Raw genomic sequence first — 19,828 nt, forward strand, 5'->3', positions numbered from 1 at the left:
CCTGGGGCAATTTCCCGTGGTGGTGGGAGGACTCTGTTGGGACACCGCTGCACCTACCCCCAAGGCCAGTGCACCCTCAGAATCACTGAGGTCCCCACACAGCTCTGGTCAGAACTGGGCATGGAGCAGGTCAAAAATAAGGTTTGCTCTCCCCAGGACCATCCCATGTACCCCAACACCACCCCTTGCTGTGCTAGCCCCAGTACAGAGCAGGCCGTGGGGATCTCCCCGTTCCCCTGTGGCACACTCGGCCCCCCACAACTCCTGGGAGGCTGAGGCCATCCCCCACCTCTGCACTCCTGATCCCATGGCATCCCCTAATGACAAGGGACACAGGAATGGGTTCCTGTTGTCCCCAAGTCCCACTGGACACACAGACCTTTGCAGCCTGGTCCCAGGGCTCAAGGCTGCTGGCACCTTGGGGCCACCCAGCCCCCAGAGGAGGGTGACAAGCACTGGGGATCTGGCCAAGGGCAGTCCAGGGAAGGTGCTGAACAGGGGGGAGGTCAAGGGGCCACCCTGGGGCTGGGTCATGGGCCGGAGCCCCAGGGGTACCCAGGGAAAGGGCACACACGGGTGAAACATTAAACCTCTGCTCTTTATTCGCTGCCTGGTTCCCTCGCCCCGTTCCCCAGGTGAGTGGTCCGGAGGTTTTCCAGGGGTGACCCCAACACCCGGAGTGCTCAGGGAAGGCTGAGCAGCGCCAGACTGGAGGAGGTGTGGGGCAGGGGGGCACCTCCTCCATGCATCCCCATAGTCCCCGTGGGGACACGGCTCTGCCCCAGCCGCAGGGTGAACACCGGGCACCACCAGTGCTGGTCCCGGGAAAGCTCCATGGAGAGCGGGAACTGCCACCTCCTCTGTCCCAGCCACGGGGACGCCGGGGAGGGGCCGGGGCCCCAGCCCCTCTCCAACTCGCCTTATTGCTATGGTCAGAGCAGCAGAGCGGCCGGGAGGGACTCGGGACTTGGCCGGTTTGGGAGAGGAGGCGAGGACATGTCTGAAGCCAAGGATCCACCGTCGGAGGGTGGGCTCATGTCTCTGGGAAGGGGGAAGGAGGGAGCTGCCATCTCTGGCCAGCCAGGCCGGTGGTGCCAGCAGCGCCGGGGGCTGGCACCAGCAGGGAGGAGAGCTGTGCTCATGTCTGAGAGCAAACACTGTCCATTCCAGGGCCTCCTGAGCCTGGAGCTGAGGCTCAACAAACTCACTACAGCTCCAGCAGCAGGGACTAAGGAGAGCTACCGGGGGAACTGGAGAAACACGCAGAACCCCCTGCCTGTCCCCCTGGCTAGTTGCGTTGGCTGGCCAGCTCCTGGGAGATGAATTTCCGAAGGCGCTCGAGGTACTGGCTGTAGAGTTCAATGTCATTGTGCCCGGCCCCGTCCACCCACAGCGGCTCCACAGCCTTGGGGCAGCGCTCGAAGAGCGCCAGGCCGTGCGAGAAGTCGATGACTTCATCCTCCGTACCGTGGATGATGAGCACAGGAGAGGTGATTTTGGAGATCTTCTCGATGCTGCCAAGAGAGTGGATGGGGAAAAAAAGGAGAGAAAGGGGTAAGCACAGGGAATGAGACATTTCCACTCCTCCTGCCCTCAAAACATCCTCTGGGAGAAGGACCAGGAAATGCTCTTTGATCATGGCAGAGCACAGGGAGGGATACAGAGTTTCTGCCAAAAAAAAATCTGCCTTGGTGTGACAGACAAGGAGCAGACAGCAGGGACAACATCCCCACGGGACCTCAGCAGGGCGGATGGGAACTGCTGCAGGACAGCCCTTCCCTGTTGGGATCAGCTCTGCCGGGCTCTGAGGAAGGGAAGCACGGCTGGTCCCAGCCTGGTCCCAAAGGCCACACGAGGCCATCAGGATGCAGAGTGTGGGCTGGTGGCTCCCAGCCACAGCTTCCGCCTCAGGGACTGTCCCTGGGCCCCACTGGCCTGGCTGCAAGGGAGAGGCAAAGGAAGAGCTTGTCCTCTCAGCACTGCTCCTGCCATCTGAAAAGCAGGAAAATGCCCAAAGAATTACTCTTGGGGGACAGAGGGGTCCCAGGGACACCCAGGGCTTGTGACACCTGACAAGGGACCAGTGGCACAGCCCCAAAGCTGGCAGGTAAAGTCACCCTGGGACAGGGTGGCCAGGAGATGATGCTACAAGGAACTGGGGTAAACACATGGCACAATCTTCAGGAGGGGGCACGGTGACCCCAGGGAGGACTACAACCCTCAGAGGGCACCAAATACAGGGCGAGAAGATGCCAAAGGGGATGTTTAAATCTATCATGAAAAATGGCCCACGTGTCACATGTCCCCTAGCTGTGACCACAGCTGTTCTGGCACTGCCCCTCCAAACCCCCCCTGCCCCTGCCCAGGGAACTCACTTGGGGAAGGCATCAAACCAGTAGGTCTTCTTGGTGTCGGGGAAGGCGACGCGCATGCCGGAGGTGAGCGGGGAGTGCAGCACGATGGCCGCGCACTCGTAGCGGGAGGCCAGGTCAACCGTGGGCACCGTGCCGATGCTCTGTCCATACAAAATGATGTTCTCTGGGCTGATCCCGTACCTGGCAGAGGACAGGGCAGGTCAGTGTCCAGGCACATCACCAGGAGATACAGCTCAGGGGTAACTCTGCTCCAGTCACTGCACTCACGAGGGTCCCAGCAGGGTCTGGGGTCTGTCCCCCTGACCTTACCCTGGCTCCTTATGGCTGGGCCCAGGGCAGTTCCCTGCACTCCCAAAGGAGCAGGGAGCAGCCAGGGCTGAGCTGCCAGCTGAGTTCTGGGAGGTGTCAAGGCTCTCCCTCACCAGGTCAGGGTTATAAGGTGTTCACAGACCCTGCAGCCCTGTGGGGCAGCCCCAGCTCTGGGTCACACTGCAAGTCAGGACCAAGGAAGAGGAGGCAGAGCCTGGCACAGGGAGGCACCCCAAACCTGGCAGGGGAACCAGGGCTGAGCCTGGCACAGAGACAGGAAGCACAGCTTGTGGCCAAGGTCATGCCCCACAGCATCCCTGCCCCTTGGATCCCACAGCTGCTCCCTCTACTGTTTTCCAACCACCCTTTCCTGTCTCAAGTGGCCCAGGGCTCCCCTTCTGGGAGATTTCCTGTTTTCCAGACTGCTGGAGCACAGGGTTTTCCTGAGGGCGGCTCACCGTGTGCGCAGCGCCTGCCACGCAGCGTCGATGTCGGAGTAGAGGTTCCGCTCCGAGGGCTTGCCCGTGCTCACGCCGTAGCCCGAGTAGTCGTAGGAGAAGATGTTGCAGTTGATGCGGGTGCCCAGCCCGATGTAGAAGCTGCTCATCTGCCCCAGGTCCACGGCATTGCCGTGGGAGAAGAGCACCGTGTACCTGGGACACGGGGACGGAGGGTTAACCCCGGGCTCTGCCGGAGCATGGATATCCCTGGACACCCACCTCAGAGGCCAACAACCAAACCCCGGGACACAAGGGACAACACCCTCCGGGCAGCAAGGAAGGTGCTCGTGACACCCCCAGGGACACCCGGACCCCTCTGCTGCTGGAGCCAGGGGCCCGCTCTGAGCAGGAACAGGCAGCTTGAAGGCAGGATGATGATTCTGCTCAAGTTTTTGAGTCTATTTTTGGTAAAAAGCTCAGGATTTGGGGCTGTTTGCCCAATGGGGATTTCAAGTAAGAATTCTGACAGCGGGTTTTTTCTCTCCTGAGCCTGGCAAGACACCAGATGCTGAGAGAGAAGTGAATTGTGGGAGTGACAAGGCACAAGAAATTTCCACCATGAGGGGAAAAACAATGTTAATCATAAAAATTAACACTAATAGCAGATTGATGGGAGCTTGGCTCTCTTCTGCCAGAGGGAGGGAGCAGGACCCACTCCCTGCTGAGCCCCCACAGCTGGTCTGAGGGGTCTGTGGCCAGGCTGAGCCTCAGTCCTGTCTGGATGGCCCAGCTGCATGTCAGTGACAGGATGAGCTCAGCCAGCCAGCAGCACCTGATACCCCACGGTTTGGGAGGTCTGGTTCCCCCCAGCCAGGTTCTCCCCTCCAGCCCTGCAGCCTGTGATGCTGGGCTTTGAGGACCTGTTGTTCCTGTGGGAATACAGGAAAGGGGTCAGCTGGGGTGCCCTGGCCTCCCTCTGCACTAGAACCCCCAAAACTGTGCCACTGCTCAGGGAGTGGCTGCCACGTCCCCTCCTGTCCCCTCCTGCCCAGGCACTGGCAGCAGGAGGGGGTCTCCATCTCACACTCTGGGGGTGTCTCTCTCCAGCCTCCCAGTTCACACACTCACAGAAGTGACCAAACACCTCCTGGCTTTCACTCCCATCATTCTTTTCCTTGAGGAATCAAATGTCCCTGTGAATTTGACTAAACCAGGCTTTCCAGGCTGGCACAGGCAGTTGTCCATCCCCATGGTCACCACAGGGCTGGGGACAGGCAGAAGCAGCTGGTGCAGCTACCCTGGCGCTCCACAGAACCAAGCTCTGTGCAAACAACTGGAGCATTGCATCACTGCCAGTGACACTGGGGGACTGTGAGACAGCCTGGGGAATCCCCACATCCCTGCAGCCTCTGGCCCTGCCTCTGCTCCTGTTTTAACCCCGTTCCCAGTGCGGCCACCAGCCAGACTGGTCCTGGGAGCGCAGCCCGCCTGTCCCACGGGCTGCCTGCAAAGCCCCGCGGCAGGGCCGGCTCCTGCAGCTCCTGCAGCTGAGGGAGCAGAGGGGCCGGGAGCCCCCAGCGCGGCCCCAGCCCCGCAGAGCCGCAGCTGGCACACCCACGGGTGACTCACCTGGCGCCGGGCACGCAGCGGACGTACATGCAGCCGACGCGGTTGCCCCGGCTGCTCTTGGTGACGAACACCTCGATGTTGTCCAGCTCCCGCTGGGAGTACTGGAAATCTGCCCGGTCCTTCAAGTGCAGCTTCCAGCGGCCCGCGGCGCCCCGCAGGGAGCCCGTGCTGCCCACGGGCTCGGGCTCGGGCACCATGGCGTAGGTGGGCTCCGGGGGCAGGAAGGCGAGCTTGGCCGCGATGCGGCTGGGGCAGGGCGGGCAGCAGAAGAGGCAGCAGAGCTGGCTGATCGACAGCCCATTCATGACGGCGGCGAGGCGGGAGGCGCCCGGGGCGAGGGAGGATCCGAATCGGACAGAGGCCGGGAACGACGCCGGCCCGGAGACGCCGAGTCCTCAGCTGGCCCTGGGCACGGCCGGCGCCGGCCGTGCAGCGCGGGCCGGGGTGTGCGGCGGGGCTGCGGTGTCCATCTGTCCGTCCGGCGGCTGCGGGGGCCTGCGGGCAGGGTGGGGGCTCTGAGGGCTCTGTCCCCTCTGTGACCCACGGCCGAGGACAAAACGTGCTCCCCGCAGCGTCCCCTCCTCCCCTCGAGCACCTCTGCAGCTCGCAGCCCCCACCGAGCCCACGCAGCCCCCCCTCCCCAAAATCAAACCTCCTGCCACATTCGGCAGCCCCCGCGGGCAGCCCACGCGGAGGGGGCGAGGACAAGCGCAGAATCACACACACACCACCCCCACAGCAGCCACACGCCTGGTGGGACAAAGGACACGGCTCCCCCGGGGCCACCTAGGTGCCAGCACAGGCGTGCAGGAGTGCTGAGCTCCCGAGGAAAAAGGGGAAAGGGGAGAGAAAGGGGGAAAGAGAGAGAGAGAGAAAAAAAAAAAAAGGCAACTATTTTCTGCAAGTTTGGGCACAGGCTTGAGCTGAGGAATGTCAAACCAGCCCACACCCCGAGGAATCCGCTCCATCTGCTTCCGAAGGGCTGGGAAAGGGGAGGAAAGGGTGGAAGAGGGATATGGCACTGAAGCTGAAACATGGCGCTGAAATAAGCCAAAAATACTGGGAGTGAAGGGATGCCACATGCCCCGGTGGGGGCCACTGGGTCACTGGTCACCCTCGGGCCGGTGACCATCCACAGCAGGGCCAGGGCCGGTGTCACACCTGTCATCTGGAAGCCCTGTTCCTCCTAGGTTTGGCACCCCGTGTGCCACTGGGACCAGCCAGTGGATCCCCCCAGTGCCACTGGGACCAGCCAGTGGATCCCCCCAGTGCCACTGGGACCAGCCAGTGGATCCCCCCAGTGCCACTGGGACCAGCCAGTGGATCCCCCCAGTGCCACTGGGACCAGCCAGTGGATCACCCCAGTGCCACTGGGACCAGCCAGTGGATCACCCCAGTGCCACTGGGACCAGCACTCCCGGGGTAGATTGGGAAGTCGATCTACCGCGTGTGTGGCCGCACACCTGCATGGGGTCCACGTGGGGAGGTGGCACTACGGGCCACTTACATCGTGTGTCACACTCGTGTCATGTGTCTCACACACACTGGGACAAAGCCAGGCCCCAAGCTGGGGACACTTCGCCGTGGCTGGGCAGCCCTGCCCGGCCTCTGTCCTCACCCCACGCCTGCTGTGGGGGCCCGACCCACCGCACACACACTGAGCCCACACCCATCCACAGTGGGGGATGCGTGCTGTACCTGTACCTGTACCTGTACCTGTACCTGTACCTGTACCTGTACCACACTGACCTCCGTGCGGCCCCCCCCACTGACCGGTGGGTGCTGCCCCGCCCCTGACGGGCATGGCAGCCCCGCTCCCCGCACTGCACACACCCTTTCCCCACTGCCGGCTGCTGGCCTCCCTCCCCCTCCCCGCCAGCTCACCCGCGTGGCACCCTCACCCCTGACCAGGGAGTTCTGCCCCTCACTGTCCATTGTGGCCCTCCCACCTTGCTGACAAGCACAGAGACCCCCCCTCACACTGACCAGTGTGCCCCCCCCCTGCCGTGGGCCTCAATCTGTGGGGTCCCCTCAAACACACACTGACAGTGGGACCCCTCCCGGATCACCGTGTGTGTGTCCCCCACGGCCCCCCTGGGCCCGTGTAAGCCCCCGATCCCCTCACTGACCTCCTCGAGATCCCCCCCGACTCCTGAGGGCCCCCCCGAGCACACGCTGACCGCGCGGGGCTCCCGGTGCCCCCCGCCCGCCGCGGGCCTGTCCCGCCGGCTGGGGGGTCTCACACACACCGACCGCCCTCCACTGACCAGCGGGGCCCTTCCACCTCCCGCTGCCCGCTGGGAGGGTCCCACACCCTCACTGACCCCCACGGGCCCCCCACAAGCACGCACTGACCACCGTGTCCCCGCCACACTGACCAGCGCGGCCTCCCCCGAGCGCCGGGGCCTCCCCTCGCTCGGACCGCGCCGTGGGACCCCACCACCACACACTGACCGCCCCGCCGCTGGCCCCGATCGCTGCAGGCCCCGATGCCTGCAGGCCCCCCCGCCGCGGCGGTGCCCCGCACGCCCCCGGCCCGTGTGCCCGCCCGTGCCGGTACCTGCACATTCTCCCGGCCCCGGCCCCGCGCGGCGCTGCCCGAGGCCCCGCGGCCGCTGCGGCCTCCCAGGCGGGGGCGGCGCTGGCCCCGCCCCGGCCGGAAGTGACGCCATCGCTCGGCGCCCGTTGCCATGGGAACAGCGCGGCCGCCTCATGGCGGGGACGCGGGCCCTCCTCAGCCCCTGGATCCGAACGGGGCTGGGAGGGAGCTCTGGGGATCATCCAGTCCCACCGGCGGCTGGGAGACTCCACCGCCTCCCGGGCAGCTGTTCAGGTCTCTGCCACCCTCAGTGTAAAGAAGTTCCTGCCCGTGTTGAGGTGAGACTTCTTGTGGTTTAGTTTATGGCCTTTGCACCACTGAAAGGAGTCTGGCACTCACGTTGGAGATATTTATGTGGACTGGTGAGATATCCTCTTGTTGGAAAATACACTAGGTTTAATTTTTTTATTTTCTAGCTGTAGTCACGTTTGTTAGCCTTTGCCCCGGGGGAGGGGAACCGAAGTTTCTTCTCAAAGCATTGTTCCATTGAGGCCTGATGAGTTCAGCATCTGAGCAGGCTGAGAGCAGCACAAGAGATACACGAGAGATAACAGCCGTCATTGGCGAGCCATCAGCAAACAATGAACACCTACTCCAGACCTGCCCCTGGCACGGCTGGAGACACCTGGCCTGGGAAAGGCTGATAAAGAAATCCCGGGAAAGGCTGATAAGGAAATCCCGGGAAAAGCTGATAAGGAAATCCCGGGAAAGGCTGATAAGGAAATCCCGGGAAAGGCTGATAAGGAAATCCGGGAGTGAAGACCTAATTAACATCAGAGCTGAAGAAATCCCTGTCCAGTAGGAAACCAAATACCAAGAACTGTGCAACTCGGGACCAATGAACATTAAACTGATGGATTCCTATGGGTTTTGAATGTATAATGTTTGAGAAAAATCTAGTAATTTGAGAAGAATCATAGAGCGTGGGCCCCTGCGGCTGAAGGGCAGTGGGGGTGCCCTGGGGGCCGGCAAGAGGAAGAGGAAGGTGAAGGACAAGGCCCAGATGTGGAGCAGATCAGGAGCATCGAGAAGCAGCTGCAGGAGAAACACGTGCTGGACGAGCAGACCTAGCACAGGTGGCCTTCGAGAAGATGCAGGAGAAGCAGCAAGTGGAGCAGGTCCTGAAGAAAGTGCCCAAAACTCAGGAGCAGCGAGTGGAGGAGTTCAGCAGGCTCTAACTGAGCACTGTGACATTCTCAAAGTCAGCTGGACTAAAGCACCAGGCTGCTTGTCAGGGCTCTGGAGCTGGAGCTGGTTTGTTTGTGTCAAGCAGGGTTGCCCTGTACATCTGTCCTCCATATTCTCAAATATAACTTCTGAGCTTTTATGACTTTATACTGTCTCATTTTATAGTCTTTTTTTTAAAAAAAATCCCAAACATCCAACAGTCTCAGTCTTCTCTGGACTAACCAAGCCCAGCTCCCATGGTCTCTCCTCATCAGAGAGATGCTTCAGACCCCAAATCATCTCTGGGGCCTCTGCTGGACCCTCTGCAGTAGCTCCTTGTGCTTCTTGTCCCAGAACTGGACACAGCACCCCAGATGTGCCTCACTACAGCCAAATGGAGGGACAGGATCACTCCCTGCCCTGCTGGCCACGCTCCTCCTGGTGCCCCTCAGGGTCCCCTTGTCCCCAGGACACGCTGCTGGCTCAGGGACAGTTTGTCATTCACCAGGACCCCCGGGTCTTCTCTGCAGAGCTGCTCTCCAGTGGGTCACCCCCAGCCTGTGCTGGCACTTGGGGCTGTTCCTCCCCGGGTGCAGGACCCTACACTCGCCCCTGTTGAACCTCCTTAGGTTTACCCCACCCAGCTCCCACGCAGCCCCTCAAGGTCCCTCTGAAGGGCAGCACAGCCTTCAGGTGGATCAGCCACTGCCCCAGGCCTGAATCACCGTGAAACATGATCAGGGTCCAGCCCATCCCTCCAGCAGGTCGTTGCTGCTCAAACTGAACCAGGCAGGATGAAGTGCTGATCCCTGGGCCAGTGCTGATCCCTGGGACAGTGCTGACCACGGGTGGACTCTGCTGTGCTTATCCAGCCCCTCTGAGCCCTGCACTCAGCCCAGTCCATTTATCCCACATTTCCTGTGTCTGCCTAGGAAGATGGCATGGAGACAGTGTCCAAAGCTTTGCTGAAGTCAGTCCTGTTGCCAAACACTGCCCAAGTGCCCCCACAGGGATATGGGGAGGGGGGGAGGCTTTGGGGGCCTGTCCCAAACTCCCTTTCATGCCCCACGGAGGTGACGGTGGATGAGGAAACTTGGTAGAATCTGAGAGCCCCTCAAACCCCAGCCAGAGCTTCCTGCTCAGCCCAGAAGGCAAAATCCCAGACTTGGCAGGGCTGAGGTGACCTCTGGAGATCTTCCAGTCCAACCCCTGGTGGATCTGAGATCCGGGGGTGCAGGTCCAACACACGCTGATCCCCGGCCAGCACCAGGTACTGTGAATGAACACCCACAGGGAAACCGAGGCACAGAGCCCCACAGCCACCCCGAAAGAGCCCAGGGCCAAATGGTGCCCCCAGAGACAGCCCTGCCTGAAACAGAGCACCCACAGCATCCAAGCAAACTAGACTGTGTTGTATTTACACTCATGGACAGGGAAGGAGGAACAGGGAAAAGGGCAGTGCTGGAGAGGCAGGTGGCTGTGGTCTTTCCCAAAGGATCCATGGGAGCTGCTGCACTTCCTCGGGGCTGGTGGCTGCAATTCCTGCTTCCCCTGAGAGTGTGGGATCATCCTCAGGAAAAAGCTCAGTGGCAAACACAGCCTGGCCTTGCACCAGCTCCGTGTGGACGGCCCAGGTGTGCCCAGGGGTAACACATGCAGCCACTCCTGTGCTCCACACGTAATGTCAGCGTTATCCAGAAGGGAAAACCTGAGGAAAAGGCTGGTGAGAGGCAGCCTCGCCTCTCTGTACTGGGTGGGAGGGTTTGCATCAGTTTGGGTTCAGACGCTGCCAGGACCACCACAGGATGGCAGCTGGCACAGAGCACTCACTGCTTTGGCTGGAGCACACATGAAAAACCAAACACTGGGAAGGATCCCCCCAACAGCACCTGGGCAGAACTGCCACAAGCAGGGCAGGAAAACAGACCTTGGAAGGAAGGAGCTGCTGAGATCACTGGCTGGGCCCTGCAGCTCTGCTCTGACACCAAGGGGAAAGCTTCCGAAGCGTGGGATGGCCAGCAGTGGGACAGAGGCTGCTGCTCATCCCCCGGGACACATCCAGGCTTCTCTGCTTGTGAGAGCCAGAGCCCCATGGCCACAGCCCTGCTCCTGGAGTTCCCAGGAATCCCCCGGGCATGGAAGTGGCTGTGGCTGTGCCCTAGGAGCCTCTGCCTGCCTTGTGCTGCATCCCTGAGCCCCAGGTCCTCCCAGCAGAGTCCTCTGGGTGCTTCCTGGAGTGGTGCTGAGATGGCATTTGGCTTTTCCTACACCTCCCTTCCTGTGTGTGTGAGTGTGTGCACCCCCAGAGTCTTCCAAGTGCCTTTTTGGGGTGCTTCAGGTCTCTGAGCATGTTCACTGTACCCCAAAGTTCTCCTTCTGCCTTCCCTTGCACCCCAGAGCACTCCCCAGGCCTTCCAGCACCTCAGGGAATTCTGAGTCTCTCAGTGAGCCCAGAGCCCTCCAAGCACCTCTCCCTGCTCCCTGGGTCTCTCCATAGGTGTTTCTGAGCCCCCACCTGGACTTCTGGGCACCCTGGGACCCTACTGGTGACTTTCCCTGTGCCCCAGTTCCCTCTGTCTGGCTTGCACAGCATCTCCTGGGGACCTGGCCCCACCTCTCATCCCACAGGGAGGGAGGAGGCAGAGGAGGGCAGCTGGGTGGGCTCCTTGAGCTCTCCCCAACACCAGCATGGCCGGGAGGAGGGGACCCCACTGTCACCTGGATGGCAGGGACAGGTCCAGAAGCAGAGGTGTAGGGACCTGAGCTTTGTGCACAACCCTGATGAGAGTGACTCGTGTAAGGCAGAAGGCAGGAAGAGAGGAGAGAAGAGAGAGAGAAAAGGGGAGAGGAGAGAAAGGAGAGAGGAGAGCAGGCACAGGCAGCGCTGAGGGACACACACCTTGCTGGGAAAGCAGCCGGGGTTATCCAGGGGTGCTGAAGAAGGAGGCTGGAGCAGGGGTGTCCCTGGCTCCCTCCCTGTGGAGAGAGGCACAAGGCAGCAAGTGGAACCTCCTGGAAGGTTCTGCCCTGCCCACGTCACTTCAAGCCACAAAATAACTTCCCTTTGCCAGCATCACTGCTCAACACCCTTGGTGCTTCTCCAACAGCGTCAACAGAGGGTGGGGAGAGGGGTCCGGGGCGTTGGAACTACAGAATCAACTTTTCTGCATCTGAGAGCAAACACCTCCCGGGGAGCAGACAGCAGCCTGGCTGCCAGGATCCCCCAGCCCCCGGGATGACAGACAGAGGGAACAGAGTCCAGCACTGCTCAGGGACTGCGGCCTCAAGTCCTGGGTGGTTTGCAGGACTCAGGGCCGCTGGGAAGGGAAAGGCTGCCCGGCAGAGCCCGGCCGCTCACACCGTGCAAACTGCCCGGCAGGAGGCAAGTCCGAAGGTCTCAGTGCTGGAGCAGCGGGGCAGGACGGTCCCTGTTCCTTTGGGAAGCTGGTTGAGAACACATCAGCTGAGCTGTGGCTGTCGGACAGGCAGGAAGGGAGAGGAGGAACACCAACTGACTGCCAGAGGTGCGAGGAGTCCCCACGGCCAGGTGCCAGTTCGTGTGCGCTGCCGGAGTCACCCTCGCACATCCGCAGGGGCTGGGAGGAGGAGGAGGAAGGCTGGGAGGAAGGGGAGGAGCACCAGGCAGCCTGGCTGCAGTTCGAGCTGCTCAGACCCCTTCACAACTTCTGGATCTTCTCGGCGATAACGATGGGGTTTTCCTTGCGGATCTTCTCGGCAGCCTCTGCCTTGTAGTCGTAGGGGCAGGCGTGCATGTCGGAGTACCGGTGAATGGCACAGAACAGGTTCCCGCAGCGACAGTCGAAGCCTGAGGGGAGGGAGAGCAGGGACAAAGCCACATCAGGCCCCCTCCAGGCGGGCAGGAAGGCAGCAGGACCTGGCTCCTTCCTGCCATGCCAGGAAATGCTACCAATGCAGAGGGAGGGGCAGAGGAGGGGGGGTCCCACAGGCCAAAGGGACTCTTCATTGGGGGAATACCACGGGTGGCTCTTTGCTTTCCTCTGGCTCAGGAGCTCCACATGCTTTGTGCAGCCCCAGCTGTCACATGGTGGGAAACACTCCCAGAGCAGCTGCTGTCCATGTTCCCCGGGGACAAGGGACGTGCCAGGCACTGCAGAGTGCCAGACTGCTAATCCAGACCAGGCTCCCCAGGCAGCCTGAGCTGGAGCTGAGCCCTCCAAGCCAGTCCAGCTCCCCAGGGTCACACAGCAGCAGCTGGACTGACCAGCAGCAAGCAGTGGAGCTGTCACCATGTTAGGATCATGTCTGAGCTACTTAGGCTTCAAAATTCCCAATTTAGTCACTTCACTGAGGGACAATGCTCAGAGTGCTACCATTAACACAGCACACTGGGGAGGCAAGGCAGGGAGCAAGCAGGGGATGTGCTGCAGGACAGCAGGGAATCCTGCTGGCAGGGAGTCCTGCTCAGTCCCTTCATGTTTTTTCCAACTATAGGCTGTAAAGCCCACGAACACCTTGCTCCAAGGTGCCAGTTTACTCCTGGTTGAGAAAACTCATTTTATCCTAAAAGCCCTGAATTCACAGGAATTCTCTCTAAGTTGAATCCTAAAGAAGAAAATTTCTCATAGTTTAAAGCTCCTAAGGAAACACTCATCCAGGAAAACAATCCTCTCTGTAACCTGAAGGCTGGGCACAGAGTACCCAGCCCAGCTCCAGGTTTATGAACGCATCCCTATTCTAGGACAGTGCCTGTGGATTTCCAGGCAAGCTCAGGTTCAAACTTCCCAGTCTAGACTTTGCCAAAGCTTCTTTTATCCATGAAAACAGCCAGTCTGTGGCTGCTGCATGCACCAAGCAAGCTACAGAAGCAAGTACTCTGCCAGAACAGCATGACCTGCACAGCTACAGAGTTAACTTTTTTCCAGGGAAGCACTAAATACCAGAGATAATTTAGGGCAATGATGTTTTTATTAACAAACCACAGCCAAATTAATTGCTTCACTTTCCAGAGGCCATTTTCCCATTGATAGCAGTGCCCTGACACCATCCCAGCACTTCTCTCCAGCTTTACAGACTGCATGCTGAGAGCCATCCTGCTCTCAGGAAGCTAACAGTGGAAAGCAGGCAGCATTAACAAATGGGATGAGTCCTGGAGAGGGATTTTCCATTTGGGTCTAGCTCAGTTCATGTCACTGTTACGAAAGCTTTACCACAGACCTGACCGGGAGCGGATTCCGATCCACAGCAAACTCTGCCTTCCTCTACAGCAGCTTCTGCCAAGAAGCAGAAACAACCAAGAGGTGCTGCTGCATCCAATCCTGCTCCCAAGGGCTGCCAGGACCCTGGCAGTGAGTGGGATGCTCCCCAGGCTGCTGCCTCAGTCAGTGCTGTTGCAGGTCAGAGCTCCCTTCTCTCTTGCAGCACTACAGCTCCAGGATGGACTGGGGGGAACCTCCAGCCTCTGACCCTCCAAACCCAGCAGCACCACAGCACTGTGCTCACAGGGCTCTCACTCTGCACTGCTCAGGGCACAGGGAAGTTGTCCCAGAGCCAGGCACTTACCAGTCAGCCCAATCTTCTTCCGGCAGGTGAAGCAGCGATTCTTCTTCGGTTTCGGTTTTTCCGAAGCCGTCTTGCTCTCAGCTGTGTTCTGGGATATCTCAAGCAGGGTACCTGAAACAGAGGCAAGATTTCTGCTCCACTTCTTGATAAACCAAACGTTCATTTTATTACAGGAGCTGCTTGAGGCTCGAATGACTCTCTGTGTGCACACTGCCCTAGCTGACATACCCCAAACTGTGAGATCTGTCTTGTTCCACGGAGATCACCACCTCAGAGCTTTCTCTCTGTTTCAAATGCCTTAAATCCAAAGCTGGAGTGGCCACTGGACAGTGACTGGCTAGTCACTACAGCTCAGCTGCTGTACAGCAACACAGCTGTCAGCTGAGCCCAGAGTTAATCTTCGCAGGGAGAAAAAAAAGTTAACCCCTTGTAAGTACTACTAATTATTTTTGCTGACTCTTATGTAAGTGTTCCCCATATGTAGGTCTTAGAATGCTTTACACAGATATCCATCACCGCCTCTAATCTACCAAAGGGAAAACTGAGCTCTCAAAGCCAGATTGTTAAAGGTCACTGGTGCTTAGCAGGATTTCCTCCAGTACCTTAGCAGGTTAGAGAAGTCAACAGGAGGGAGGAGCTCCAACTGCTCGTTGGAGCACCTGCGGTGCAGGCTGCTCCGAGGAGACAAAACAGAGACAGCTTTGTGGAGCTGACCCTAAACAGCCTCCTACAAACTACAAAGGCAGATGAAAGGGGCAGGCTCTCCCATGACTCTTTTTAATAGTCCCTCACCTGCCTGTTGTAAATTGTCTCCTGGGCTTGCAGGTAAGGGATTACCAATCCCAAAATGCCCAGCCATGTGTGGTGACTAGAGCCTGGCTTTTCAGCAACCAACAGCTCCTGGGTTTTTTTAGCTTTCAATGCAAGCAAGCTGTCAGCTGAGCAAAGGAGGGTGTCTGCATGCAGATCACCTGCTTATGGCATCAGCTGGAGGCTGCTCCACACTGGGCAGTGACTCTGCTGCTCCTCAGTCATGTCAGGGCACCCACTGTGTAACACCCCCCTGGGAACAGGTGCCCCCATCACACGAGGTGACAACAACAGGCCTGCAGTACCCTGAGGCACTGTCAGAAACGAGTCTCCTCTCTCGGAGCTCCCATGGCTCCGTCTCCCTTCCTCCCCCTCGGGAGCTGGCAGGGGAGTGCCGCCAGCAGCCGCGTCAGCCTGTGGGACGCTCCGGGCTCGCTGCCATTCGCTGGGAGAGGCGTCATGGAAGATTATCCTCCTGCCAGCCACTCGAGGGCTGGCAGCCACTCAGCCCTCAGCCCACAGAGCAATCTCTATCGGCCTGCCCTCAAGCACAACATTTGCTCTCCTCCCTGTCACCGAAACAAGAGTTTCCTCCTCAGCTCTCAGGTGTGCCTTTACTGGGAGGGGACACACCCCAGGGTCAGCAGCTGTCCCTGCTGCTCCAATGGACTCCTGAGCTCAGTGTCGCTCAGACCTGTGCAAAAGACAAACCAGCCACGCTACCTGATGAGGAAGAGGCTGATGAGGCTTCATCTGTCTTGTTGAATTCCTCTGTCTCATTGCTGGTTTCCTCTCTGGATATGCTCATGGCCGTCATCTGATGGGTCACAGGAGTCTGCGCGCTGGGAGCATGTGCAGCAGACAAACAAAAAGAGAAAACACAAGTATTTTCATTTGATGGACAGTTACGTGGGAGAGACCTTCAGCCTGTAAAGTTTATTTCCTTATATTCAAAAGTAGGTCAGGAGCACAGCAGGTCAATTCCCCTTGAGATCTGGGATCAAAGTTCTTTATAGACATAAATGGAATGAATCTGTGATGATCTCAGTTTCCTTTTCCACCCAATTATATCTCAAAGCCAAGGCAAGAGCCCATCCAAACAAGTCCAGGGGCAGGGAAACACAGTTATGAGTCAGGGCTGTAATGTGATGGTGGAGCTCAGTGCAGCTCTCTCCTCCTTCCCATCAAAACAGACCCAAGGTCTCTAATCCTGCTGTCACAGTTTCCAGACTGGGTCATCAGCAGGTGCTTTCACTGAGAATCACGGGACACACTGAGGTGATGATCCTCGTGATCCTTCCAAGTCCAGCTCTTGGCCCTGCACAGGAAAACCCCAAAAATCCCATTGCTTGGGACTGTGCAGAAATTGAACAGTTGAACAGAGCCAGGGACAGACAAGGGGCACTGGCTCCAGGAGAACCAAGATGCCACTGAATTTACTACCAACCCTCTGGGATCTCACTCCACACATCAGACACCACCAGCAGCAGGTACATCTCAGTCTTCCAAATAAACCAGAGTCACAATGCACTGTTTACAGACTGGCCATGTAAAGGATGACAGCCTGTCCCTCGTGTCCCAGAGCTGGATTTTAGCAGGGTTTAGATCCCCTTCCTCCAGACTCTCCTCCTACCTGGCTTTTGCATCCTCAGCTGTGGAGTCTCCCTCTGCGCCCTGTCCTGCGATCACCTCGGAAACCATGGGGCTGCTGCTGGGACCGCTGGGTGCTACAAGACAAGAGCAGGCTGGGTCAAGTCTCTGAGAAGTATCAGGAAGTTCCTCAGGTGCTTGACAGCCAAGGAGAAAGCAGAATGAACACTTCCAGCAGGCTTTACACTCCTGTTCCCTACTGGAGCTGGGAGGGCACACCCCTGTTGGGACCATTCCCATATCCCCATTCCTACACTCTCCTCTCCAAATTTGTGCGTGGGACTCTGTGGGACACCAGGGCTGTCTGGATCTTGACCCCAATGGCACTCTGTAACTTCTCCACGGTGTAAGAACCAGATCCTCATCTGCTGAAAGGAACCGGCTTCAACAGACACGTGTGGGTTTGTGTCAGCTGAGGATCTAAGCTGGGAGCTGAGGAAAACCCTTTGTCAGGAAAAGTCATGTTCCTGAGCATATTTTGTGTGGGTGACTCAAGGGAAGCCATGATTACCCTCAAGAATAAACCATGGAAGAACTCCCAGAGGCATTTCTCACTCTGTACATGGGGCATCTGCACAAACCCCCAGCAAAAGCAATCCCTGCTCACATTGCAGAGAGCATCCTTCCCCTGCTCCCATCCCAAGTGCAGGAAATAAACCTTATAAGTCATGGCTTTTAGATATCACACTGCTAAGATAAGAATATTATACAAACAGGCCAAATAAAACTTAATTGTGGGGCTTTGTCATGGTTCCCAGCAGTCAGCACCTAATCAGAGAGCAGGAAATAGCTGAAAGTTCAGATCACCATTAGAATATGTGAAATTTTACAGTTTACTGGAAGGTGCTGGCTGGGATGACGCTTGTCAAACTGGTGAGACTGGGAAGAAAACAAATGCCCCTCCTGACAGGGAACAGAAGTGCTCGAGGGCACGAGTCCTTGATTTAGAGCCTTGTGTATCCATGGAAAGGGAAAGATGATTTTTCTACGAGGGGGTAAATCTGCTGGCAGCCAGGTACCAGCGCCATGCTCTGTCGCGGTTGCAGAACACAGTTTGTATCCAGACACCCATTTAAAACAGATCTCCAGAAAAAAATCCTCTACCTGGAGGGCTTATCCGGTCACTGCTCTGCTGCCTCTGCAGGAACTCCTTATAGCACACGGAGCACATGCCGTTGGTCCGGGGGCTGCCATAGAACCCACAGCCCGTGGTACACAGCAGAGGCACCTGCGTCTGGTTCGTCTCCTGAGCCATCCTCGCTCCCCCGAGGCACCGAGCTAGAGCCAGGAAGCAAAAATAAACCCGGGACAGCTGTGAGGGCCGGGGCGCTCGGGCATTGTGCGCTGCAGCTGATCAGGAAGGAGCACAAAGGAGCCCAAGAGAGCCCGGTTCCTGCACATGCACAGCCACACGACCCCAGCCCTGGAGCACTGGGGGCTCCTAAAATCCGTGTCCTGGGGCCCTAAGGCACCCAGAGCTCGGCTGGCAGGAGCTGCCCAGAGCCAGACTGGAAAGCCAACAGGAACTGGCTCCTGCTTCTCCCTGCTGCACCACGAGGCTCCCGAAACTCCCAGTGACACACAAGCACATCAGACCCGAACAATCCGCTCTCCACAGGTATGGAATGTGCCCCCACAGCACTACTGATGCCCCCCGGGAACACCCACACCTCTAACGCCCAGTGCAGGCCCAGTCAGCCACATTTTGGTTTTCATTTCGAGCCTGCTTTAGTTTTTTAATTCTCAGGAAGATGACGCAAGCGATGCAAAAAGAACCCACTGACGCTCCGTTCTGACATACGTGGGTAAGGGGAACGTTAGCACGGTTAGGCTGGAAATAATGATAAGGTTTTCTTTCCAGCAGTAAGATGCAATTCCAGAACACCTTCCCAGGGAAAACAGCTGACACAGTGAAACCTAATTTTAAATTTAATCTTAGTAATTTCTCTCTGGATCACATGCAGTTACCTCCAACCCCAGGAATTGACCCCTTCCAGCCACACACGGTGTAGCATTTACAGGGCCAAACCCACCGCAGTGCTCCAAATGAGAACCATGAGGCACGAACAAAAACCACACACAATTCCAATGCGTGTGGACAACGTGGCTGCAGCCACAGCTCAGACACAGAACAAGGGGAGAGGATGTGTGCGAGCCCATGGTGGGTGCGGGTGGCTCCAGCTCGGGCACAAAGCCACGGCGTTGGTACCAGGAGCTCCCAGCAGTGCTGCCTTTGTGGGATGCAATAAGAACCCACCACCTCCCAGCCAGTTCTGCCGCTTCCCTTCCTGCTCCTACAAAACTTGCTTCACCAAAGGAATAAACAAGACGAACACGAAACCATTACCCTGCCAGGAGCGCTCCCGTGGGACGAAACCGGATCACCTCTGGTTTATCCCTCCTCGTCCTCAGCTGGGGGATGCGGGTTTCGGCTCAGCACCCGGGGGTCCCCCGCAGGGCTCAGACCAGCGCTCCCATCGCCACAGCGGGATCCTCCCGGCCCGAACCGGCCTCTCCTCGGGCACTCGCAGCCAGGGCAGCCCCGGTAGTGGTGGATCCCTCGGGGGACCCGGCTGGCGCCCGCTGCCACACGGACAAACCTTCGGGAGCTGCTGTCGATCGAGCGTCCCTGCAGAAAGAAGGGGCCGCGGGCTCAGCCCTCCCCGAGCGCCGCACGGCCCGGACGGGCCGAGCCGCGGCCCCCGCCCTGCCCGGGCGGCCCGGGGCTGCCGGCCCCCCCGCCCGGCCGGGGAGAGACCCCCGCCCGCCCCCTCCCGCGGCAGGCCCCGGCCCGCCGCCACCGGCCCCCGCGGCCGGGCCCCGCGCCCCGCTCCCGGCCCGCGGCGCTAATCGAGGCCGAGGCTCCGCGGCCTGCGCGGAGCGGGAGCCCCGGGCAGGGCCCCGCTCGGCGGGCCCCACTCACCGGCGGCGGAGGAGGGCGGGCGGCCCCGGGCCGGGCCGGGCCGGCCCCGGGAGGCTCAGGCGGGCGGCGGGCAGGGAGCGCTGCCGGGAAACATGGCGGGCGCGGGCCCCGAGCGCCTCCCCCGGGGAGGGCCCGGGACGGGGGGGACGGGACGGGGGGGACGCGAGGCCTGGGACGGGCCCGGGGGTGTAGGCGTGAGCCGGGGATGGGGCAGGGGGCTGTGACACCCCGGGTACAGGGGCGGGGGCTGGGGGTGGGTGTGCTCCAGCAACAGGGGAGGGGGCGGTGACCCCCCCGGCTGTGAGAACAGGAGTTTAGGTGAGCTCCGGAATAGCGGAGAGGGCTGTGACACCTCCCTCCCCCGGCCACAGGGCCTGGGGCACAG

General features: G+C 59.3%; 2 protein-coding genes and 1 long non-coding RNA gene across 3 annotated transcripts; 1 reads left to right on the forward strand and 2 right to left on the reverse strand.

The window, feature by feature from the left end:
* Nucleotides 1-577: 577 nt before the first annotated feature.
* Nucleotides 578-7,444, reverse strand: ABHD17A (abhydrolase domain containing 17A, depalmitoylase). Its single transcript, XM_063403132.1, has 5 exons — nucleotides 7,314-7,444; nucleotides 4,754-5,248; nucleotides 3,143-3,337; nucleotides 2,376-2,555; nucleotides 578-1,514 (listed from the first exon to the last, which is right to left on the reverse strand). Exons 2-5 carry the CDS (start codon nucleotides 5,056-5,058, stop codon nucleotides 1,289-1,291), a joined length of 906 nt encoding a protein of 301 aa, XP_063259202.1. The 5' UTR covers nucleotides 5,059-5,248; nucleotides 7,314-7,444; the 3' UTR covers nucleotides 578-1,288.
* LOC134553452 (uncharacterized) lies at nucleotides 7,440-8,687 on the forward strand. The gene is made up of 2 exons (XR_010081087.1): nucleotides 7,440-7,630; nucleotides 7,769-8,687. It is a non-coding gene; the product is annotated as an uncharacterized LOC134553452 (long non-coding RNA).
* Nucleotides 8,688-9,910: 1,223 nt separating this feature from the next.
* On the reverse strand, nucleotides 9,911-19,598 carry LOC134553451 (AN1-type zinc finger protein 5-like). Its single transcript, XM_063403133.1, has 7 exons — nucleotides 19,444-19,598; nucleotides 18,868-19,149; nucleotides 17,625-17,798; nucleotides 16,504-16,597; nucleotides 15,594-15,712; nucleotides 14,061-14,171; nucleotides 9,911-12,345 (listed from the first exon to the last, which is right to left on the reverse strand). Exons 3-7 carry the CDS (start codon nucleotides 17,773-17,775, stop codon nucleotides 12,197-12,199), a joined length of 624 nt encoding a protein of 207 aa, XP_063259203.1. The 5' UTR covers nucleotides 17,776-17,798; nucleotides 18,868-19,149; nucleotides 19,444-19,598; the 3' UTR covers nucleotides 9,911-12,196.
* Between the last annotated feature and the right edge of the window lie 230 nt (nucleotides 19,599-19,828).

This window comes from Prinia subflava, chromosome 8 (assembly GCF_021018805.1).
Source record: "Prinia subflava isolate CZ2003 ecotype Zambia chromosome 8, Cam_Psub_1.2, whole genome shotgun sequence".
Classification (NCBI taxonomy): domain Eukaryota; kingdom Metazoa; phylum Chordata; class Aves; order Passeriformes; family Cisticolidae; genus Prinia; species Prinia subflava.